This window comes from Balaenoptera ricei, chromosome 12, assembly GCF_028023285.1.
Source record: "Balaenoptera ricei isolate mBalRic1 chromosome 12, mBalRic1.hap2, whole genome shotgun sequence".
NCBI lineage: Eukaryota > Metazoa > Chordata > Mammalia > Artiodactyla > Balaenopteridae > Balaenoptera > Balaenoptera ricei.
Genome location: NC_082650.1, coordinates 7,826,935 through 7,851,554, shown reverse-complemented (window position 1 = coordinate 7,851,554; position 24,620 = coordinate 7,826,935). Strand labels below are relative to the sequence as shown.

Here is a 24,620-nt window from a genome sequence, read left to right as displayed (position 1 = left end):
ACAGCCGCGGCCCACCCCGTCCCCGCCCCGCTGCAGCACAGCCCGGGAGGAGGAGGCCCAGTGGCGGCAGGAGCGGGGCCTCCGGGGCCGGGATCGCGGGGTGGCGGGCAGGCCCGTTCTCCCACAGCCCTTCTGGAAAGTCAGCCCGGTCGTGGTGAAGTCACGCCACCGTGAGGGTCACCTGAACCTCGGGAGCCCTGGTGGCTGGCTTTTCACCTGCAGATCTGGGCTTGCCCCTGACGCCTCTGCCTTCTCTGTTTTCCCGGAGGGGAGCCCGGCCTCTCTTCTTACCTCCGAGGCCTCGGGAGGTCCCAAGGCCTGGGGTGAACTGTCCTGGAACAAAAGAAGCATATTTGCGTGAAATCTGTGTTTCATTGGCCGTTGGGCAAGTTGAGTGGCAGCACAAGAGTCCTGGAAACTTGGTCACTGGTCACTGGCCCTGGGGCTTTCAGTGAATCGATTTCTTGAGAATTGGCCGAGAGCCAGCAGCATGACAGTGGACAAGGGACTGACCTCTTGGGCCTTGGTTTCTTGTCTCTAACACGTGGGTAACTCGAGGGTTCTCGCAAGATCACGTAAATATCAAGATCAGTGAGGAGCCTGGCCCGTCACCCGAGAGGCCAGTGAGGATGGTGGCACCGGCCTTTCCCTGTTGGCACTTACCCATGGGCCTTGGTCGCTTCTGCCCTCTGCAATCTGAGCCCAGGAGGACCTGGCCACCCCGATGTGCACCTGGACCAGGGGCTGGGAGACGGGGGGAGGGAGTGATGCAGGGCGAGGGGAGGGCCTCCCTGCTCTCCAGTCTAAGAGGAACAAAGATCTCCCAGGCCACGGAGAGCCGGAGGGCGCCCCTGCCCAGAGCCGGGAGGCTGCTCTCTCCCCAGAGAAAAGTGGGCAGTGGTGTCCGGCCTGGCCGGGGAGGCGGGGGCAGGGAGGGTCCTGCTTCCTCCCGAGGTCGTGTTGGGGGCAGGACCGCACCCTGGCTGCTTCCCAAGCCGAGGACTCATCTCAGGGCAGCCCGTGCATTTGGGGCTGGTTGTGTTAGAAAACCCCAGTAGCTTCCTCCAATGCAGGGAACACCCAGCTCTCCCTGCTCCCGGGAGGCCCCTTCGCTCCTCGCACAGGACACTTCACTTTTGGTCACCAAATGTGGGGTGTTTTCCCCATGCCAAGCACTTCTCTGCAATACCAGCTGAGTGTCCCACAGTGTAGCCCAATTCTGACACCATCTACCTGGAGAGAGCGTCAGACCCCGCAGGTTAAGGGCTCGGACCCACGACACTGCCCCCGCCCCTCAGATGCCAATCACTGTTAGGTCCCCAGGTTACCCACAATTCTGTCCGACTTAGCTGTAAATCAGGGTCCCATGACCTCTTCCCCCTTTGGATTCAAGTGATTTGCTAGAGCGGCTCAGAGAAGACAGGGAAACATTGATTGGTTTGCCAGTTTATTAGAGGATATGGTGAAGAATCAGAAGAACAGCCAGAAGAGGAGATACACAGGCTAGGTCGGGGAGGGTCCCAGAGCAGGAACTGCTGTCCCCATGGGGCTGGGGTGTGTGGATGTGTTCGCTCCAAACCCCGGCTGCTGGGATTCTAATGGACACTTCACCACGTCGTCGCCATGAACCCGTTTCAGCCCCTCTCGCTGCTCAAGAGAATGGGGGCAGGGCTGAAAGTTCCAAGTCTCTAATCACGGCTTGGTCTTTCCTGAGGCCAGGAGCCATCCAGGAGCCCTCCTGGGGCCACCTCGCTGAACAGAAGACACTCCTATCGCTGGGAAGTGTCAAGGGTTTCAGGGGCCCCGTGCCAGGAACAGGGCGGGTGGGGGCAGACCAAGATACAGTTTCTATTATCTCACTCAGCGCCTGGCCTGGGCGTGCCGAGGCCCTGCCTTGCGGAGGTCCGCCCCCAGCCCTCTTCCTTCCCTCCCCCTCAGTGAGCGCTCAGTCCAGGCAGGGAGGGGGTTTGCAGAGCTGCAGCCCCCTGAGGCGGGCTGTATTGCCAGACCAGCCGGCGGCCAGCTCCCATTGTCCACAGAGTGAAGAGGCGAGAGTCCCAGGAACGAGACGGTGCAGTGGCAGCCCCTGTGTCTGTTATCTGTCCCTCCTGTGTGCACAGGGAGTGACCTGGCCTGAATGTCTGGGCTGAGGTGGGGGGAGGGGGAGGCGTTTTCTGCCTGTGGCTCTCTGAGGTCTTCTATCAGCATCTCTGGCCGGGGCCCATGGAGGTCTGTGCCCAGACGGCCCCCTTGGCCCGCTTTCCTGGGGATTCAGGGTGCCTCACAGACCAGCAGCCGGGAGCCTGCCTGGGGACGTAGTGAAGCTGGGTGAAGTCCCTCGTGGGTCCCAGAGAACGTGGTCGTCCTACGTTGGGACAAGGAGGTAGGGAGACGGGTCCGTTTGGAGGGCTTGGCTCTCCCATCACCCCAGCCAGACCCTCACTCCCCCCTGCATCAGATGCCAATCACAAGTAGTAGGTCCTGTAGCTGTGCCTGGCGGCCAGCATGCTGTCTTTGGTTTATCTGGATGATAAAGAGTTTTAAAGTAGGCAATCCCTTTGGAAGAGACTGCGGGGGGGCTCACGGTGCCCTTGCTCGCTGCTTTTGCGCTGTGAACTCCAGCTCAACAGAATTAGGCCCCCCGCCCAGGGCACTCCCTGGCCCAGCAAACGATTCGGCCAGTCCCCCTCCCGCGCTCGCCTGAGTCCCGTCTGCAGGGTGAGAGATTATTTCCAGTTGGTTGGCTTCCAGGGGTGTTATGCTTAGACAGCAAGTTGATTTCAGACCAGCGCATTGCACAGAAACCCACATGAGACACTGACCCCGGGCCCTGCGGCCGAAGAGGTCTGGTCAGAGCTATGAGGGTGCTGGTTCAGTCATGCTCACCGTGGACGACGTTCTGGAGCAGGTCGGGGAGTTCGGTTGGTTCCAGAAGCAAGCCTTCCTGATCCTGTGCCTGATCTCTGCCGCCTTCGCCCCCATCTACGTGGGCATCGTCTTCCTGGCCTTCACCCCGGACCACCGCTGCCGGAGCCCCGGGGTGGCCGAGCTGAGCCGGCGATGCGGCTGGAGCCTGGCCGAGGAGCTCAACTACACGGTGCCGGGCCCGGGACCCGAGGGCCAGGCCTTCCCCCGCCGGTGCCGCCGCTACGAGGTCGACTGGAACCAGAGTGCCCTCGGCTGCGTGGACCCGCTGGCCGGCCTGGCCGCCAACAGCAGCGTCCTGCCTCTGGGCCCCTGTCGGCACGGCTGGGTGTACGACACGCCCGGCTCCTCCATCGTGACCGAGGTACGAGCGGGCGCTGCGCTGGGGCGAGCCTGTGGGTTTCGGGCCAGGGAGGAAATACACGACAAAGAGTAGCAGGTTCAGCTTCACGTCAGGAAAGCGGGAGTGGGGCTGTGCCCCCCGAACGCTGGCATCAGCAGGCTGCAGGCTGGGCCCTCGGGAGCCTTCCCTTGTTTAATCCTCCACAGACTCTGGGTGTTAGAGGAAGAAACCGAGGAGAGACCATCGAGAGCCGGGCTGAGCTGGATTGCTTGGACGCGGGTCTCTGGGGAGACCGGGGCTCCTCTTCTCTCTGCCCCGCTGGCTCCTCCGCAGGCCTGCAGAATTCACCTGGGGTCTAGCTTCCCCACTGTTAGAATTGTGAAGCGCCCCCCGTCCCCCCCCCCCCCCTGCTGCATTCAGGAGCCATGGACACGTGACAGCTAACCACTGGCCTCTGAGGCGGGTGGAAGCCGCCCTGGAGTCAGACAGAATCGCAGCCAGGCCCCGGGTTGGCTGAGCGTCACTGAGTAGGTTACTCAACCTCTCTGAGCCTCAGTTTCCTCGTCAGTAAACCAGCGACGATAACGCCCTGCCTTCACAGGGGTCAGCGTGAAGGTGCTGAGCAGACAAGCCGAGCCACGCTGGGTGTCCCACTGACGGCCCACGGGAGAGGGGCATGGTGGCAAAGGCTTTGCCTGCATAGTTTAATGAGTTATCTGAGCGTTTGCTCTGCGAATATTTTACTTAAAAGGCACCAGGTTGTTTTTCCTTCACGGGCCCTTTGGAAAGTGTTGTACTGTGACAAGCGCAGGCACTTGGAAACTGGCCTCAAGGTCACGTGGTGAAGCCGCAGACCAGAACTATGCAGAGTCTGTCTGTCGGCAGAGCTCGGTTTCGGTGAGGGTGCTACTCACCTGAAACAAGGGAACTGAGTAGTCTCAGCATCAACACATCTGGGCTCTTGCCGGAGAAAAGCGCCGTGTCCGCTCCTCTGGCCTCGCCAGCTCACTGTCTCGAGGAGGGCGGGGGCCAGAGCAGGGAGTTTCCCCCAAGGAGGGAGCAGGGTGGGTGCTATTGCACGAACATCTGACCTCCAAGGCATCCTCCAACGACAGATGTCCAATTGGAAGACTCATCTCCCAGGGATACTGAACTGTCCACTATTCTCGCTGGGAATCTAGAAATAGACCAGGACGGGGAAGTGTTGTTCTCTGTGGCTGCAGTATACTCTGCTTGGAAAGGATCAGATGCAAGAATTCATCCACTCACTCCTCCATCTGTTCATTCAGTAAACGTATCTGAGCCTTTCCTCTGCTCGGGCACTGGGTGTGATGCCAGGAGGGAGACAGAGAAGAAACCTATGAGGTTTAAGGAGTTTGCAGTCTCCAGGGAGTGAGGGACAGATGGCAGTGGTGAGAATAAGACCGGCGTCCCAGACCACGTGTGGGAGATGCAGAGGGGCCAGTAGGCTCTAAGGAGGGGGATCTTAGCTACTGAGCTGATCACGGGGGTCTTCCAGAAGGAGGTGGCATTTTTTAAAAAATTGAAGTATAGTTAATTTACAATGTTGTGTTAGTTTCAGGTGTACAGCAAAGTGATTCAGGTATACATACCTACATATCTATTTTTTTTTCAGATTCTTTTTCCTTTAAGGTTATTACAAAATATTGAGTATAGTTCCCTGTGCTATACAGTAGGTCTTCAGGAAGTGGCATTTGAATGGAGCCTTGGGTGGTATTTTGAGCAGCAAGGAGAGGGAACAGAGTGGGCGGGGAAGCGTGAGCCAAAGCTCAGGGGAGAGGGAGCCGGTGCTACATTCGGACAGCAACGAGCTGTTAAATTGATTGGAATCCAGGGTCCAGCAGAGGAGTCCCAGGGGAGAATGGTGGTGCCAGCTCACCTTCAGGCCAGAGCACTGAGTCCTTACGCAGGTCACCGGATAAAATACAGGACGCCTGTTAAATTTGAATTTCAGGTAAACAACAAACACTTTTTTAGGCTAATTAAGTCCCAGGTATTGCACAACATTTGATACAAATGTTGTGCAATACCTGGGAATACAACGGAGGCTGGGAATGCAAATACTGCAGGGGGCATATTTATACTAAAAAAAGAGTTGTTTATCTGAAATTCCAATTCAACGGGGCACCATGTATTTTTTTTTTTCCTCTAAATCTGGCCACCCTGCCTTCGTGCCAAACAAGGGAGCTTGCTGGTCAGGCAGAGGAGGAAGACCATCCTCGCTGGACCTTGGGGATGGTCCAGGCGCTGGTGGGCGTGGGGCCGGGGGCTTCTTCAGGCGGGGAGAGCTTGAGGAGGCCGAGACATGAGTCCCGGCGGGACTGTCAACCAACGTGGTTGTCACAGGAATGAAAAGAAGAACCGATTTAAGAGACACAGGCCCGGCAGGGGCTGGGGGGAAGGATGGGGCCAATTTGCCAGAGGGTTCTGGCTGGGGAGGAAGGGGAACCAAGCTCCTGAAAACTGAGGCTGGAACACAGGGCAGTAGCGGTTGGTGCAGGTGAGGGAGCCTGGCCAGGTGGTGGCCTGAGCGGGGCAGTGGACTTGGAGAGGAGGGGACACAGAACCGTTTGGCCAACTGTGGGCTTCCAGTTGCCCTACGATCCAGCGTTGGGGAGGCCTGGGAGGGTGAGGTGAGGGGCTGTAGGGTAGAGTTCATCTGGGGACCCGCTGAGTGTGAGGGACGGTGGGACCTGGCTGGAGGTGATGAAGGGCCATGAGAGAGGGGACCCTGAGGTCAGGAGCGTGAGAACAATTTCTCCTGGAAGGAGCGGGCTTCCCTCTAACTCTCCCTTCCCACTGCCTCGAAACCCCTTTTGCCTCCTCTCCGCATCCAAAGCTGAAGCTTAATTTGGGGGTAATTCACCTTTGTTATTCATTTCTGCAGAAATAATCTTTAACTTGGCCTTGCCTTGGACATTGGAACTGGCTTAAGGGAGGACGATGAGGTGACCTGTTTGAATACCCGGCTCCGCTCCCCCCCTCGTCCTGGGGGCGGAGGTCAGGGTCCATCTGGGGCAGGAATGTGCCGTTTCCAATCTCGCCTGATCCCAGGGATCACCTGGATTCCGATCCGTATCTGCTGAGACAGGATCCATGGGAACCTGTATTCTAACGAGGACGCTGGGTGATTCTGTGCTCGGGCGAGCTTGGTGAACACTGTGTTGCTCTATAGGTTGTGTTCCCACCACACGGCCTGGTCCCAGTGAAATTCCAGCAGGGACGGTGACCCGGCCTAGGTCACCCCATCCTGCACTCCCCCTGTGCAGCCCCAGGCTTTCCCCAGGGGCCAGGCTTGTCTTCCTGGTGGCACAAAAGTGTCTGGAGGCAGTGGCAGGGTTTGGGAGCACAGGGGCAGGCAGGCTTACAAGCCTTGCAGGTGCCTCCGGACCGAGACCCTCAGCGCAGCTGGGGGCAGAGTTCTCAGGGAAGGGGGGGTTAGCAGGGAAGGCCGGGTGCCCCTTCCTTGAGCTCCGCGAACACTCTGGCTTCTGCACGCCCCCGGGGAAGGATGGCACCCAGGGCATTTCAGGAAGGGTGGCAGGGACATCTTACAAAGATGCTGACTGCAAAGAGTAGAACAAACCCAGGGCAAAAAAACCGGTGTCCTGCGGCTTTGGTGAAATCTAGCATGCACAGAAAGTCGTCTTGGGTGACGTGGGCGGAGGCTGCAAAGAGGCGGCTGCAGGTGCAGACCTGGGTCAGCTGGATAACACCCAGGAGAGGCCTCCCCCGCGTTCTGCTGACAGGGACCAGGCAGCAGGAAAGCCAAAGATCTGCAGGAGAAGCTTCCTGGCGAGGGTGTGTTTTCAGCTGAATTTTAAAGGGAATAAACACCTGGACCGGCAGAGAATGGGAGTGACTGGTATCTCATCCCGTCTCTCAGATCTGAGCTACTCTTGCGAGCAGACAGCGGGCTCTGAGCATGAGACAGATGGTAGCGCGAGCTCAGTATTAGTTTCTGAAAGGCCGGTGATAGCAAGGAGTTTTACCTATATTTTATTTTTAACCGTGCTCATGATGGATCCCCGGGACCGGGAAAAGGGCATGGCTCGTGTGGGCAGCTTTAGATTTTTAAAGGTGATGGGTAACAAAGCCTCCACTGAAAAAGTCAAATGGTTTATTACCTACCAAACCATTTGCGCATGATTTGTCCCTGCAGTGCCTGCACTAGCTCTGTGACGGTGACAGGACGGGCACCACACACCTATCAGACTGGGAGACTGAGGCCCAAAGTTGCTAAGTGACCTCCCTGCGTCACACCCCACAGTGTCGCCTGGTGGGGCGGAACCATGAACCCAAAGTGTCCCTGGACACCACCCAGCTGGTGCTGTGCCAGGAATGGGGAGGCGAGGCCCCCGGCGGCCGCCCCCCGGTCCCTCTCGCGTCCCTGGGGCGCCGTCCTGCTTCCTGCACCTCTGAGCTCTAAGCGGTGATGCTTCGGCACTCGGGCCTCCCAGCTTGCCCACGCGTATGGGCACCACCACGCGTGTGCCAGGCATGGAGGGGACCCCACACACACCAGTGTCCTTCCCCAGGGGACCCGCTCCTGCCTTTGCCTAGGTCTTTCCCCCTCAATCCCTCCCTCCGAGTCTCCTGCCACCCCCGGGTCCCCCCCTACCCCCTGCACACCGTGTAGCACACGGGCTGCCCCCGAGAAGCTCCCGCCGCCGGGCCTCTGTGTCTTTGCTCAGCAGTTCTCGTGTTGACACTCACAGCTCCATCAGTCATGACCGATTTACATAACTACTGCTAGAATTTACATAATTAAACATGTAATTAATATGTACTTAATTAAGGGCCTTGACCAATTCTGGAAACCATTTATTTTACCACATTTCTGTCTTTGGATAATTACTTTGCTGCATTTCCTTTAGAAGGCTTCCCTTTTGGCCGTGCTGTCGTTTGATAACTGTCAGTGGCACTTGACAACAGCCTCTTTAGTGTATATTGAGGGTAAAGCCAAGCTAAGGATATTAGGCATGTAATGACATTGACTGAGATTCACCAGAAACCTTGAATTTGTCTTATGAAAATGTGGTAAAGAGAAAAAGATGTGAAGCACCTGGGGGATCCCACATTTTGTGTTGTGCGTTTACGTTGTCCGGAGGGAGGGTAGAAGGTGTAGTTTGACTTACAAACGGTCTTGTGTTTTCGGCCCCTCCGACCGCGGTGTGACCCGCAGTTTAACCTGGTGTGCGATGACTCTTGGAAGGTGGACCTCTTTCAGTCCTGTGTGAATGTGGGCTTCTTCCTGGGCTCCCTGGGCATCGGCTACATTGCAGACAGGTACGTAAAGGCCGATCCAACTAAACAGCATCAACACCATGGAGAGAACGGGCTTTAGGGGCCAATGGCGGGAGAATGTGGCCAGTGGGAATCTTTGCAGAAGTTGAGGGAGACAAGACATGGCAGCGAGTGCTCTGGACTTTGTGGGGCAGCAGGACGGAGGCAGGTGGGGATTTAGGATGGATTTCAGAGGTTGAAACTGCATGCAGAGTGTATAGCTGGGGTGCGGGGCTGAGAGGAAGGGGGACAAAGCCACTGTTTATGCTTCTAGCAGATGGGTGGAGGCGGGCAGAGCCATTTTTTGAGACGAGACAGAATGGGTTAGGAACAGCCTTGGTTGCTGCCCTTTGGGGTGAAGCGGGTGGGAGCAAGCAAGAGTTCTGTCTTGGAAGTGTTGAGATTGGAGATGTGTTCAGAGTAGCCTGTGAGACAGAGAAGAGATGCCAAGTAGGCAGCTGGATTATGAGGTTTGGGCTAGAGTTAAATATTTGGAATTTGTCACTGGCAATTGGTATTTAAAGCTATAAACCATGTCTGAGATAAGCTAGGAGAGGGCATATGGAGAGAAGATCCACATGTAGAAGTTGGTGGGCAATGGCAGTGTCAGTGGAAGTTTGAAGGTAAGTGAGAGATGAGAGAGTGGATTTCTGTGTGTGGACGACTCTTCCCCACACACACCCCCGTATTTCCTTAAAGCATGTTAATTTCATCTTTACATGTGGGAAGAAGTTGGAGTGAATTTTTCAGTCACAGTAGATTAGAATATTTTTAGCATTTATTTATTTATTTATTTTCAGGAGTAGATAATTTTCATGTATGAGTTTAAAAAATATATATTTATTTTGTTTCTTAAATTCCACACATGAGTGAGATCACATGGTATTTGTCTTTCTCTGTCTGACTACTTTCACTTAACATAATACCCTCTATGTCCATCTATGTTGTCACAAATTTATTCTTTTCTGTGGCTGAGTAATATTGCATTATTATATACACACACACACACACACACACCCCAAATCTTTATTCATTCATTGATTGATGGATATTTAGGCTGCTTCCATATATTGGCTATTGTAAATAATGCTGCAATAAACATAGGGGTGCAGATATCTTTTTGAATTAGTGTTTTTATTTTCTTTGGAAAAATACCCAGATGTGGAACTGCTGGATTGTATGGTAGTTCCATTTTAAATTTTTGGAAGAAACTCCACACTGTTTTCCATAGTGGCTGCATCAATTTACATTCCCACCAACAGTGTACTAAGGTTCCCTTTTCTCCACATCCTTGTCAACACGTTATTTATTGTCTGTTTGATAATAGCCATTCTGACAGGTGTGAGGTGATATCTTATAGTTTTGATTTGCATTTCCCTGATGATTAGTGATGTTGAGCATCTTTTCATGTGTTTGTTGGCCATCTGTATGTCCTCATTGGAACAATGTCTATTCAGATCCTCTGACCATTTTAAAATCTGGTTGTTTGTTTTTTTGATATTGAGTTGTATGAGCTCTTTATATATTTTGGATATTAACCTCTTATCAGATATATTGTTTGCAAATATCTTCTTCCATTCTGTAGGCAGCCTTTTCATTTTGTTGATAGTTTTTTTTGCTGTGCAAAAGCTTTTTAGTTTGATGGAATACCATTTGTTTGTTTTTGCTTTTGTTTTCCTTGCCTGAGGAGACATATCCAAAAAATATTGCTAAGACTGATGTCAAAGAGCATACTGCCTATGTTTTCTTCCAGGAGTTTTGTAGTTTCAGGTCTTACCTTCAAGTCTTTAATTCATTTTGAGTTTACTTTTGTATATAGTGTGAGAAAGTAGTCTAGTTTGATTCTTTTGCATGTAGCTGTCCAGTTTTCCCACCATCATTTATTGAGGAGGCTGTCTTTTTCTTATTGTATATTCTTGCCCCCTTTTTCATAGATTAATTGACATATAAGTGTGGGCTTATTTCTGGGCTCTCTATTCTGTTCCATTGATCTATATGCCTGTTTTTGTGCCAGTACCATACTGTTTTGATTACAGTGGCTTTGTAGTATATTTTGAAATCAGGGAGCCTGATACCTCCAGCTTCGTTCTTCTTTCTCAAGATTGTTTTGGCTATTTGGAGTCTTTTGTGTTTCCATACAAATTTTAGAATCATTTGTTCTACTTATGTGAAAAATGTCATTGGTATTCTATGGTATTGTATTGTATTAAATTCAATACATTGTATTGAATCTGTAGATTGCCTTGAATGAAGTATGGTCATTTTAACTATTAATTCTTCCAATCCATGAGCACAGTATATCTTTCCATTTTTTTGTATTGTCTTCAATTTTTCATCAATGTCTTATGGTTTTCTGAGTACACATCTTTTACTTCCTTGGTTAGATTTATTCCTAGGTATTTTATTCTTTTTGATGCAATTGTAAATGGGATTGTTTCCTTAATTTCTCTTTCTGATAGTTTGTCATTACTGTATAAAAATGCAACAGATTTCTGTATATTAATTTTGCAGCCTGTAACTGCTGAATTCATTGATTAGTTCTAATAGTTTTTTTGGTGACATCTTTAGGATTTTCTACATATAATTTGTCTTCTGCAGTGACTGTTTTACTTCTTCTGTTGGATTCCTTTCTTCTTTCTTTCTTTTCCCTTTGTTTCTTTCTTTCTTTGTTTCTTTCTTTCTTTCTTCCTTCCTTCCTTTCTCTTTCTTTCTTTCTTCCTTTCTTCCTTTCTTCCTTTCCTCCTTCCTTTCTTCCTTCCTTTCTTTCTTCCTTCCTTTTCTTTCTTTCTTTCTTTCTTTCTTTCTTCCTTCCTTCCTTCCTTCCTTCCTTTCTTTCTTTCTCTCTTTCTCTCTTTCTCTCTTTCTCTCTTTCTTTGTCTGATTGCTGTGGCTAGGACTTCCAATATCATGTTGAGTAAAAATGGTGAGAGTAGATATCCTTGTCTTGTTCCTGATCTTAGAGGAATTTCTTTCAGCTTTTCACCACTGAATATGATGTTGGCTGTGTGTTTGTCATATATGGCCTTTATTATGTTGAGGTATGTTCCCTCTATGCCTACTTTCTGGAGAGTTCTCCATTATAAATGGAGGTTGAATTTTGTCAAAAGCCTTTTCTGTATCTATTGAGATTATCATATGGTTTTTATTCTTCAATTTGTTAATGTGGTATATCACATTTGATTTGCAGACATGGAACCATCCTTGTATTCCTGAGATAAATCCTGCTTGATCATGGTGTATGATTTTTTAAAATGTATTGCTGTATTTGGTTTACTAATATTTTGTTGAAAACTTTTGCATCTATGTTCATCAGTGATATTGGCCTGTAATTTTCTCTTTTTGTGGTGTCTTTGTCTGATTTCAGTATCGGGTGATGCTGGCCTCTTAGAATGAGCTTGGAAGCATTCCTTCCTCTTCAATTTTCTGGAATAGTTTGAACAGGATAGGTGTTAACTCTTTTTTAAATGTTTGGTAGAATTCACCTGTGAAGCTGTCCGGTCCTGGGTTTTCGTATGTTGGGAAATTTTTTTAAAAATTACTGAGTCCATTTCATTACTGGTAATTGGTCTGTTCATATTTTCTATTTCTTCCTGATTCAGTCTTGAGAGATTGTATATTTCTAGAAGTTTATCCATTTCTTCTAGGTTGTTCATTTTATTGGTGTATAATGATTCGTAGTAATCTCTTATGATCTTTTGTATTTCTATGGTGTCAGTTGTAACTTCTCCTTTTTCATTTTGGATTTTATTAATTTGAGCCCTCTGTCTCTTTATCTTGATGAGTCTGGCTAAAGATTTATCAATTTTGTTTATCTTTTCAAAGAACTGCTCTTAGTTTCATTGACTTTTTCTATTTTTTTTTAGCTCTATTACACGTATTTCTGCTCTGATCTTTATAATTTCTTTCCTTCTACTAACTTTGAGTTTTATCTGTTCTTCTTTTTCTAGTTCCTTTAGGTGTAAGATTAGGTTGTTTATTTGAGATTTTTCTTGTTTCCTGAGGTAGGCTTGTATCACTATAAACTTCCCTCTTAGAACTGTTTTTGCTGCATCCCATAGATTTTGGATCATTACGTAGATGACTCTTTAAAACAAGATAGCTGTGAAGGAAATGGGGAAGTGGAGGGGTGAAGGGTCCAGGAAGATGAGAACAATATCATGAAGAGAGCAAGGAACCAAAGGGGCTCAGTCAAGGGCTGGACCCAAGGGCAGTGGGTGAGGCTGCCTTTGGGAGGAGACACAGGAGAAAATGGATGCTGGTACTATTATGTCTGAACATTCTTGGGTAAGAAGATGTGGGCTTCAGACAAGAAGTGTCTGTATATAGAAGTTTGAGGCAAGAAGACATGGAGTAGATAAATGAAGTAGACATGCTGGAAGCCAGGAAGGAGGATGACAGAGAAAGGTAGAGGGCTTGCTGGGCTACGGGGCAGAGATCCTGGGTGTGGGCCAGTTCAATGTAACCACATAAGAAGTTGGTCCCTTCCTTCCTTGCCTTACTGCCAGAGAATGTGGGATAAGATTTAAAAGATCGAATCAATAAAGCACAATTATGGGATGAAGTTTTAGCAAATAATTTGCCCATTTTATTCATGAAAAAGGAAGGGAAAAACACTTTTCAATAGTTATACTATTAGGGGCTTCCCTGGTGGTGCAGTGATTAAGAATGTGCCTGCCAATACAGGGGACATGGGTTTGAACCCTGGTCTGGGAAGATCCCACATGCCACGGAGCAACTAAGCCTGTGTGCCACAACTACTGAACCTGTGCTCTAGAGCCCATGCTCCGGAACAAGAGAAGCCACCGCAATGCGAGGCCCACGCACCGCAACAAAGAGTAGCCCTCGCTCACTACACCTAGAGAAAGCCCACACTCAGCAACGAAGACCCAACACAGCCAAAAATAAATAAAATAAAATAAATAAATTTATTAAAAAATATTTATACTATTAGAACTGAAGGTTTTCCCAGAAAAACTTGTATGACCATCGATAAGACTAACTATGTGGGGGGAAAAGCCTGGTTTCTGGTGCACCCTGTTAATAGTAATACAGTCTGTTAAATACAAAGGTAACGAGAGGAGATGAGTCTGAGAACTAGGAGAGTCACTGAGGGAGGCCACTCATCCTTGGCTGAGATGCCACATTGCTGAGAGCGGTCAGGATTCCTCTTCAGAGTGGCTTAATTAACCTCGCAAGAGCCGCTGGTCGCTGTTCACTGAGGAAGGACCAGGTCAGGCTTTGAGGAGGGGCAGTGATCAACGGACTGTATGGTCCCTCAGAAAAACTGTCTTGTCTCCCACTAGAGACACTTGCTGTCCCATCGTCCCTGTGAATACTCAATACTCACCTCCCCTCGCTGTCTCCTTGCCTCTGAAGGTTTGGCCGTAAAGTATGCCTCTTGGCCACCACCCTCATCAGCGCCATCCTGGGCGTCCTGACGGCGGTTGCTCCAGACTACACGTCCCTGCTGCTCTTCCGCCTGGGGCAGGGGCTGGTCAGCAAGGGCAGCTGGACGGCTGGCTACACCTTGAGTAAGCATCCGCTGGCCTGAGGTTTCCACACACTTTAAGAAGCCACGGAAGTCAGGTAGTGGGGTAGAATGGGATGGAGCCGAATGTGGACGTGGGTTTTTTGGGGAAGAGGATGTTTGCAGGGTCTGGAGAAAGTGTGGTCATTCTAGCTGTATTTGTTGTCTGCGTGACTAGGGCTGGGCATGCTGTCAGGATGGCCTTCTTCTCTCTCTCTCTTGCTCGCTCTCTCTCTTTCTTTTTGTTTGAGAGACACTTAAATAACCACTTAAATAAATCAGTGTTTCCGTATCAACTAATCCGTTTGGGAAAAGAAGATCACATGTGACCTGGTTACAGAGATAGGGGGTGTGCAGGAAGGGGAGACAGGTGGGAGAGTATTTTAACATTTTAAATATGAAAGAACCAGCATCTTTCAAAGTAAATACAACAAACTCAACTGGTTTGAAGGACACTAAACAGGAGAGAAGACATGGAGGAAATAAAAGAAGAGATAAACATAATGATTTTAAAAAATGAAGGGTAAAGCAATGTAATTCTATATACTATTTTTTTTCAAATTTTCTATGAAGGGTAAGAATAGAAACTGAAAAATACCTCCTTAGAAGAAGGTAATGTAAGAGCCATCTGTGCGTCCCTTAGCCGGTTTTTGGGCACATCAGACGGCAGTGGGGATAATCCACATTTCAGCCATGTCTTGCCGTCTCTGAAAACGACGTCCTATGGCTTGGCATCCTGAGAAATAGTTCACTAGAGCCAAGAAAAATCATATTCCTCCCTTGAGAAACCATGAACACGCTGGTTACGATTAGTGAGTTCAGCACATATGTAGTGAGAGCCCAGCCGTCTATATGCCGAACGTGCACTACTTGGCACATGGTGAAGAGGATTAATTTTGAGGTCAAATCTACACCCAACACTGGCCGGCTGTGTGGTCTTACGGACAAGTCCCATCACCTCTCTGTGCCTCAGGGTCCTCGGCATGGGAATGACAATGCTGCCAGGTAGATGAAGTGCCCCAGGTGTAGCCTAGAGGGATGCCCGCCCCATACTCCTCCCTGCAGCGCGCGCACCTGCTGCCATTTGGCAGGCAGGGGGCGAGATGGGGTGCCAAGAGAGATAAGGCCCCCGTCCGCCCTCAAGGAGCTCAAAGGCTAGAGAGAAAGGGAGACCCACAGGGAAACCTATTTATCTGTGGTGGCGTGAGAGCTACCCCTGGCTTCGTTCCTCCCGCGGCTGTCCCCACTTGCGGGTCACACACTCCCTGGTCCTGCGCATGCGGCTCCTGGGCAGTCCGCCGTATTGGCTCCTCCTCTGCTCCCTGACCCCTCCACGTGGCAGGACCCAGGAGACTGTCCTCGCCCATCCCCCAGCCTGTTCCCCCTGTGCCCCCCTCGCCAGCCCTGCTGCCCCCTTTACTTTCAAAATACCTCCGGAACCCCAGCCATCTCACTCCTCTGCTGCTTCCACGGCTCCCAGACACCAGCCTCAGCTCGCCTCCACGGCGGCCTCCCTGTGGCCCCTACAGGGAACAGCACAGTGAGCCTTTAATAGACGTGGGATCGTGTCACCCCCTGTGCCGCAGCGGCTCTGCGTGTCCCGCAGTGGAAGCCAATGTTCTCGGCAAGCCTGCGAGGCCCCCCAGGAGGGCGCATTGCCCCACTGACGGGGTCCTCGTCCACAGGGCCACCGCGCTGCTGTTTCCTCTGCCTGGAACTCGCTTCGCCCTTCTGTGTTCGGCTAACTCCGTCACCTCTTGCAGGTCTTGGCTCAAATTTCAGGCACGAGCTCCACCCCACTGCTCTCTGAAAATCTGCAACCCCTCCACCCTGGACTCTCCTGAATCCTCTCGTGCCATTTACCTTTTCTCTCTGCACAGCGCGCATCGTGTTATGACCCGGCTGTGATTTACTCCCTTGTGTGTGTCGTCCACCATCTCTCACGAGAATGCGGGGTTAGGAGGGCAGGACTCTGCCGACTGAGCTCACGATACATCCAAACACCCACAACAGGGCCAGGTCCCTGGCGGGCACCCAAAGATGGTCGTGAAATTAACGAGCGCTCCCGGGGGGTCGTGGAAGATAGTCCGGTTCGGCCTGGAGCCGATGGGAGGAAAGCTCGGGGAAGAGAGCCCGGCAGACTGAATCCTGCTGCATGAAAAGGAAAACTCCAGACGGCAGATGGGGGGTTTAGAAAAGGGGCGGCTGGAGGAGAGCCGGGACGAAAGGACTGGGCCTCGTGGGGAGGAGGGGGAAGGGCACGGAGCAGGCTGGGGGCGCGCCGCCCTGGCTTCTCTCCTCGGTGGAGCCCACCAATGACATTTGTCCTGTTTCAGTCACAGAATTCGTGGGCTTGGGCTACAGAAGGACGGTGGCGATCCTCTACCAGGTGGCGTTCACGGTGGGGCTCGTGCTGCTCTCCGGGCTGGCCTACGCGGTCCCTCACTGGCGCTGGCTCCAGCTGGCCGTCTCTCTGCCCACCTTCCTCCTCCTGCTGTGCTACTGGTACTGTGTCCTCGCGGGGACCCCGTCTTCCCGGCGGCCCTACCTGCAGGCCTGGGGCTTACAGCCATCTGTGCCATTTGGGGAGTTCTGTCCCAGGGTAGCCCTCATTCCCCGGGGGCACTGCCCTCAAACAGAGCTTCTTTCACTTCGCGTCCCCAAGACAGAGGCTGGGATGCTATGAGTAGACAGAAGTGCACCGAGTCACAAAGTAGGCACCTGCTGTTTGTCGAGTGAGTGAAGGGATGAAAGGATCTTTGGGGAGTGCGCACATTAAACCGTTATGAACAAAACCCGTTCAAGTGAGCTGTTAATCTTATTAGCTGTCAGCCCTTGGCGGGGTGAAGGGAGAAGCAGCTAGACAGATGAGTTTTTATCGTGGGAGAGGGAAGCGGGGGTGCGTGGTAGCGGGGAGGTGTGTGGAGAGAGCGATCGCGTCCATGCAGCTTTTGTCACCGTGTTGCTGCGGGCAGATCTTATCCGTGGGAGGCATCGAGTCCACCCAGTTTCTCAAAACTGCGGCTCTAAGTACATTTCCGTTCAGGAAGGGCCTGCTCCCTCCTTGTCAGCGTGAAACAAGGGGCCCTCCAGCGACAGACCCCCTGGCTGAGTCCCGATGGCCGGCTTGGGTGAGACTCTACCTGTGTGTTTTCAGATGACCAGAGATTCCCAGTCTTTGATTTTATAACATCCCTGTCCCATTTGAAATAGACACCATGGTGTATCTGATACTAAAAAAAAGTGACTGTAGTTTATTCTGTTTTGGAAATATTTTGAGACACGTTCAACAGCCCCTGTCTTACAAGGAGGCATGTGCTGTATCGCAGGGGGTGGGGCGTGTGGAGCATCTATTATGTGTGAGAGATTTCCTGGGGTGGGGAGAAGGGCTGCTGGCTTCCAGGAGAGAATGGGACCCCCGCCCCACCGGATGACGGCTACACAGGAAGCGATGGTTCTCTTCTGGTCCGTAAATCTTAGCAGGTGGCACTAAGAGCACGAGTGACTCACAGAGCTCCTGCGTGGGCTCCGTGGGCCAGCACGCAGTGGCCCCAGATCCTCACCCACCAGACGCTTGAGGAATTACAGTCCCAGTGTGAGGAGGGCAGGCTGCTCCGAGCAGCAGTGTGGCTCTGATCGGGGCTTAACGTCAGATGAGCTCTGGAGAAAATGAGAAGTGGTGGTGATCTGTGTCCACAGGTTTGTGCCCGAGTCGCCCCGATGGCTGTTATCGCAAAAGAGAAACACTCAAGCAGTGAAGATAATGGACCACATAGCCCAAAAGAATGGGAAATTGCCTCCTCCTGATCTGAAGGTGACGAGCTAGCAAAGGGTTTCTCCCGTCACTGAACTTTGGGTTGCATTTATGACTTGGAGCATGCCTGTGGGGCTGCCTTGGGGGGCAAGAGGGCACTGGTGACATCTGGGGTGATGGGTGTGGCGGGCAGACATGTGAGGACCGACCTCGGGGCGGGGGCCGGGAAAGGGGGCTCTGATGGCGTTTCCTGCTCACGGCAGCTTGGAGGCAGCTGACGCCCTGACTCCTTCCTAGATGCTGTCTCTCGAAGAGGATGTCACTGAAAAGCTGAGCCCCTCGTTTGCAGGCCTGTTCCGCACGCCGCACCTGAGGAAGCACACCTTCATCCTGATGTACCTGTGGTAAGGGGCCTTTCCGACGCCTGTCCCCAGATGGAACTGGTGAGCTTACCTGCATACCCGGGTACAAGTTAAAGGCAGTGGAACAACTCAGGTGGAAAAAGAGAGGCATGAAAAGGAATTTCCAGATGGTTTTCCAGTGGTCGAAGAGCCCTTAAAAAGACACCTGATTTCTCCCTTGAGGATTGCATAGTAGAGGAAGGGCCTCATTTTAGGAAGAAGAAATTCTTACATAGGAGAGGTCAACAGTAAGCTGGACGGAGGGTTCTCAAGGTTGCCTCAAATCCCACACGTCTCGTCTTTGGGGAGTAGCCGAGTCTTGACATAGCGTCAGAAGGTGGATGAGATGTCAGTGGCCCCTGGTGCTTTCAAGGAGGAAGAGCCCTTCCTCGCATCTAAGACCTTTATAGACCCCGATGAGAGCATCAGTGCTTTTTTTCACCCCCCGATTAGGAAACTCTCATCCACATCCAGATTCACCCGCGTACCCCCGGCACACCCCCAGGGCTGCATCCGCCTCCCAGATAGCTACCTGCATACAGGGTCTCTACCCTCTTTCCTCAAGGGGTGCCGGCTCAGCTCCCGACATCAGGGCTTTCTCCTCAGCACGAGGGAGGTTATGCAGTTACTCCCCGAACACCTGGGCTGAGTAGCTGGACCCTGGGCTCCCCTTCCACTGGAGCCGCTCTGCTGCCCTGCACTTGTTTGCCCTTCCATGAAATAAGGGTTCCAACCAAGAGGGCAGCCCCTGGCACCCTCGGTAAATATTTGCTGGAGGTTGAATGAATGACCACTATTCCACAGAAGCCATCCCAAGTTCTTCAGACGCCAGGCTAACCTCACCCTGTCCTGGCAGCCCCGGTCACTGCGTCTCCGGGCTGGCCCAGGAGTCCTGTGCCCCGCTACGTGATGGGCCTCTGCGAACACCCCAGGTGCCTGGTGCATTTCTCATGACGCTCAGTATCCGACTCAACAGTGTCTCTTCGGTGTGGAGGCCCGGGACGCTGCAGATAGGAAGGCTTGCTCCCCTCCTATATTACTCCACGGCCCACTCCCATCCCCTAAGCACTCCTGTCAAGGTGGCGGTTTTGTCCCCTCTGCTGTCTTACACCCCTGCACGCAATCCTTGGGCAGATTCTGCTCTGTCTCGAAAATATACTGAGACTCTGCCATTTATCGTCACCTGCACTCTTAGGTCCCTGTTTGAGTGTCGTAATCTCTCGCCTGTGTTGTTGCAGTAGTCTTCTCGCTGGTGGTCTGCTCCCACTCCTGTCCCCCTCAGGAACTGCTCACAAAGCAGGCAAAGGTCACGGACCGGGTCACCCCCTCGTCCACGTCCTCACTGGCTTCCTAATCCACCGAGAAGAAAACCAGATTCCTTCCTACAAGGGCTCATGCGATCTGGCCCCTGGACTCCTTCTCCTACTGTCCCCTCCCCTCCCCCCGCCCCTCCCCCATCCTCTCCATTCATCACAGCATCTCGGGAGGGGTGCCCGTCACTTCCTGGCTGTGTGACTGTCAGGAAGCTTCGTGATCTCTGTGACTCAGTTTCCTCATCAGCCAGTGGATGTAATGATACTCACAGGCCTGTTGGAAGAATTAATGAGATAATAGGTATAAAGGGCTTATGTCTGACAACTACAAATTGCTGTATTTTAATGTGTGCATGCAATTCATGGGTCCTGCCAAAAGATGGCAGCCCTGCACATTTATTAACTGTTGCTAGTTTTTTGTTTGTTTTTTGGGGGTCTTTTTGGACAGAAAAATCAGGGTTCTCCATTCCTTTCTCTTGGATCAGTCTCTTTATGGGTTAAAGGTGACCGTCCCCATTTAACCGGCTAAGCTAACCAGCATGGAGGACCCCACCGGGCTCATCTTAACTCACTGAGTTGCTGCCAGTGCCTTCCTTCTTGTATTCTTTTTTTTTTTTCTTTAATTTACATTTTAAAAAATATTTATTTATTTGGCTGAGTCAGGTCTTAGTTGTGGCACACAGGATCTTTGTTACAGCATGCAGGATGAGTGGGCTCAGTAGCTGTGGCGCGTGGGCTTAGTTGCCCCGCAGCATGTGGGATCTCAGTTCCCCGATCGGGGTCGAACCTGCGTCCTCTGCATTGGAAGCCGGATTCTTAACCACTGGACCACCAGGGAAGTCCTCTTCTTGTATTCTTGACCCTTTGGTTCAACCAGGAATAATTTAGGACTAGAAACAAAAGCATCCCATGCTTCTCTGGGTGCAGCTTTATAAAACCAGGGGGTATAGTAATGAGAAACGTACGCTGTGATCTCAGTTTTGGAGCTGAAGGGCAATTGGCATGTCTATAAGAAAATAATTTCTTATCCACCTAAATCTCTTCTCACAGTGTAAATACAGTCGACCCTCCATATCTGCAGGTTCTGCATCTGGGGATTCAACCAACTGCAGATCAAAAATATCTGAAAAAAATTCCAGAAAGTCCCCAAAAGCAAAACTTGAATTTGCTGCATGCCAGCAACTATTTACATAGCATTTACATTATACTAGGTATAATAAGTTATTTAGAGATAATTCAAGTATACGGGAGGATGTGCATAAGTTCTATGCAAATACTACGCCAGTTTATACAAGGGTCTTGAGCATCCTTGGATTCTGGTATCCTGGGGGCTCCTGGAACCAAGCCCCAAAGGATAGGGAGGAACAACTGTACCAATAGAATCATCCAATGTTCCAAAATTATGTAGTTTGACCAAAAGTGACACATGGGACTCTCTAAACTTTCCCCTGAGTGGGAGTGACTGTGCTGGTCCCCATCGGTCTGTGTGCCATTTTCTGTAACATGGCTATTCTTTCCTCGAATATGGATGAAGGGGTCGTGCAGCGGGATATGAGGTAAAAAGAGTAAGGGAACAATGCCTGGTAAAGATGGTGTGATGTGTGGAGGGAGGACCACTGTGGAGTTGGAAAGACTTGGCCGACTTCTCCACCCTCTTGTGCTCTGGATCCTCGCCCTTGGAAAGACAACAATGACAGCAGTAAAATCTCATCTTCACTGAGTGCCCACTATGTGCCCGGAGCTATACTGAGCACTTTTGGTCCATTACCTCCATGAATTCTCAAGACAACCCAGATTCACAGCTGAAGGAATTGAGGCACAGAGAGGTTAGTTAACTTACTTAAGACCACACAGCTCACACAGCAGTCTGATTCCTGAAACTGCTCACTCACCACTGCCTTCTCCTGCCCTTCCCCTTGGAGGCCGTTGGAGCATCTGATGAGGTAGGGCACGTGCAGTGCTCAGAGCAGGGCCAGCACCCAGGTGTGCAGTAAACAGTAGCTACCATTGTTTGCCATTTCTCGAAAACGTGAACCTATCGTGTAAGTCACACCCTCACATAAATTGTGAAAGGAGGGTCTCATCGAGGGCCCCTCAAGGGCACCTTTCTTGATTTTGATCCCCCTCTTCTCATATTGCTCTAGAACATTCTACACCCAGCTCGCAGTGTCCTTTATCCTCCCAGCCAGAATCCTAAATCTCCCCTCCTCCGAGGAGCTTGCCTTTGACCCGGCCTCTCCTCCCTGCTCAGGTTCACCAGCTCCGTTCTCTACCAGGGCCTCATCATGCACATGGGCGTCACCGGCGGGAACCTCTATCTGGATTTCTTCTACTCTGCTCTGGTCGAATTCCCGGCGGCCTTCATCATCCTCATCACCATCGAGCGCTTCGGCCGCCTCTACCCGCTGGCCGGGTCCAATCTGGTGGTGGGGGCGGCCTGCTTCCTCATGATCTTTATCTCACACGGTGAGTGGTCCACTTTCATCATCTTCTGGGTCATTGAATTGTGGGAATAGTGTGTTAACTCTTTCATAAGCCTCTGGAACAGGAACAAAGACAAGGCATTACCTGAGTCTAGAATCATTTTTTAAAACATTTACATTGAGGTATAACATACGTACAATGAGCCCATTATAAGTGTTCAAGCCAGTGAATTTTTACGTGTATGTATGCCTGGGCACCACGACCTACAAAAAGATAAAGAACATTGCCAACATCTCGGAAGGTTTCCTCACCCTCCTTGACCATCAGTAGTCACCACCCCTGCGTGGGTCACCACTGCTCTCGTCTCTGCCACTGCAGATTAATGCTGACTGTTCTTGAACTTCATACACACGGAACCATACCACGCGTACTCTGTATGGCCTCACTTCATTTGCTCATCCTTACGTCCACGAGGTTCGTCCACGTTGTCACGAGAGTGAAGTTCGTACTTTTTCCTTATCGTGAAGCATCCCAGTGTATGAATACCCCACTATGTCTCCACGCCACTGTTGATTGACAGTTGTGTGGCCTCCAGGGTCTGCCTATTGGGATTAAGGCTGCAGTGAACATTCGGGCACATCTTTTCGTGGACAGTCATTTCCCTTGCTGCGAGGGGGACGTATGTTAGTTTTAGTAGATATAGCCAGACAGCTTTCCATGTGGTTGGACCAATTCACACTCCCACCGCGATGCATGAGCATTCCCATGGTTGCACACCCTCACCAACGCTTGGTATTGCTAGTCTTTCTAACACTAGCCATTTTGGTACCTGTGTGCTTCACTCCATAATTCTTAGCAATCCAAGATAAGCCAAAGCAGAATCATTTGGGTGGTTTTAATTTAAGTACATAAATTGCCTTTCTCATCTGTCACTTTTGGAAATGTTAAAAAAATACGAAGGCAGATTTGCTATTTTCTCAGTTTTTATTGCTTGTGCTCTGAGCTCTTTGGTTTGAGTCGTTTTGGCAGGCTTTTGGATAAGATATTATGGGAAACGTCCTGTAAAATCTGTATTCTCAAGAACCAGGTTCTATAGATCAGGCTGGAAATTTAAAGAGATGGAAAAAGATAACTCAAGTTTTTTTCTCCCTCCTTTCGTGGAGAGAGAACAAAGAAGACAGGAAAAGAGGCAGAGTGCATCTGAAATCAACTTTACCCATTTTCTCCCCGTCTCCCTTTTTCTGGAATCCTGGTAAAATGGAATGAATGGGCAGATTTTTATTTTTATTTTTATTTTTTAGTAACAGCGTGGAGTGCTGAGAGGGAGCCTGAGGTCTGAGACTGTTTCTCACCTCAGGGATAAACCTTAGGTGATGCCTAAGCCGAGAGGGAGCTTAGGTATCACCCCCTCTGTCCTGCGCCCCCCAGGACCCTCCTCCCAGTGCCCACCCTCTCCACTTGCCCCATTTAGTCCCCATCACATTAGATGATAAGCCTTCACTGCCACCCCCCCGCCCCCCCAACAAGGAAATATTTCAGTTACCTTCTATGCACTTGGTGTAGCAGGCATCTCGGCCCTAGGATCTCAGATGTGAGCAAAGCAGAGAAAGTTTCTGTTTTGTGGAGCTTACGTTCTAGAGGAAAAAGAGAAGGAGGAAGAGGGACGGGGCGATAATTCTTTGTATGGTGGTCAAAGGTGGCCTTAGGAGACCTGAATGAAGTGGGGACGAGCCATGGAAACATCCGGGGAAGGAGCTTTGCAGGCAGGGGAACGGCAAGAGCGAGGACCCCCTGGATGGGGAGAGCTGGGCATTGGGGGAGGAGCCGCTGGACCCTGTGCTCGGACTGGGCAGGCAGGAGCGAGGACAGCCAGAGTGAGGCCAGGAGTTAGCAGGGGATGGCAGCGTGGATTTTATCCCGAGCATGGAAGGAAACCGCCTGGGTCTGCCCGGGGCGGCCACGCGGCAGGACTGTGGTTCTAACTGGGCCCTCTGGCTGCTGAGGAGAGTGGCCCGGGGCCTGGCAGAGGCAGCGCAGTTCTCTGAGGGCAGGGAGGCTATGCATGTCCCGTAGAGCATCTTGCCAAATCGATCAAAGGCCACAGAATTTGTGACAAGGGCCCCCCTCTAGGTATCTGAGTGAATTCCTTTATCTTCTATCTTTTGGGAGCTGGGAGGTGTGGTCCATAACTAAAGGCTTGGCTTGGGTTCTCCACCAGACGGAGGGCAGCTGAGACCTGGAGAGACTATGCTGGCCCTGGGCCATCTCGGTCCTAGGGCCACCGGGTCCGCTGTCCCGGGAGCCTCATGCTGGCGGAGTGAAGGAAGCATGCCTTCCATGAGTAGCCGGCTCATGGGGACAAGGGTCAAGATGACACGCCGTCTGTGACCCCAGAGGCTTTGTTAGTGAGCTGGCCTGTCTCAGGAGCCACTGGTGGTTTAGTGTTTGGCTAAACATCTAACAACCAGGTGAAGCGGATGATGGTGCCTAATGCTCTGATGGCTCCCCAGGAAGGAGAGGGCTTCCTGTACCTTCAGCTAATCAAGAACCGAGAGCGGTCTGCTGGGAGGAGACGAGGGTTCACTTTCCTCATATTCTCAGACTGCTCTGAAAGATGCTTGGGTTA

At 51.2% G+C, this 24,620-nt stretch overlaps 1 protein-coding gene across 2 annotated transcripts in view; it reads left to right on the top strand.

Moving 5' to 3' along the window:
* The first annotated feature begins 2,801 nt into the window (after positions 1 to 2,801).
* LOC132375796 (solute carrier family 22 member 1) overlaps positions 2,802 to 24,620 on the top strand; it is a 32,846-nt gene continuing 11,027 nt past the window's right edge. For both annotated transcript variants that reach the window (XM_059940887.1, XM_059940886.1), the window contains exons 1-7: positions 2,802 to 3,289; positions 8,475 to 8,578; positions 13,952 to 14,106; positions 16,439 to 16,607; positions 17,802 to 17,916; positions 18,154 to 18,260; positions 21,822 to 22,036. In XM_059940887.1, coding sequence (XP_059796870.1) covers positions 2,879 to 3,289; positions 8,475 to 8,578; positions 13,952 to 14,106; positions 16,439 to 16,607; positions 17,802 to 17,916; positions 18,154 to 18,260; positions 21,822 to 22,036 — 1,276 coding nt within the window. In that variant the 5' untranslated portion in view covers positions 2,802 to 2,878. The remainder of the gene's footprint in view (positions 3,290 to 8,474; positions 8,579 to 13,951; positions 14,107 to 16,438; positions 16,608 to 17,801; positions 17,917 to 18,153; positions 18,261 to 21,821; positions 22,037 to 24,620) is intronic.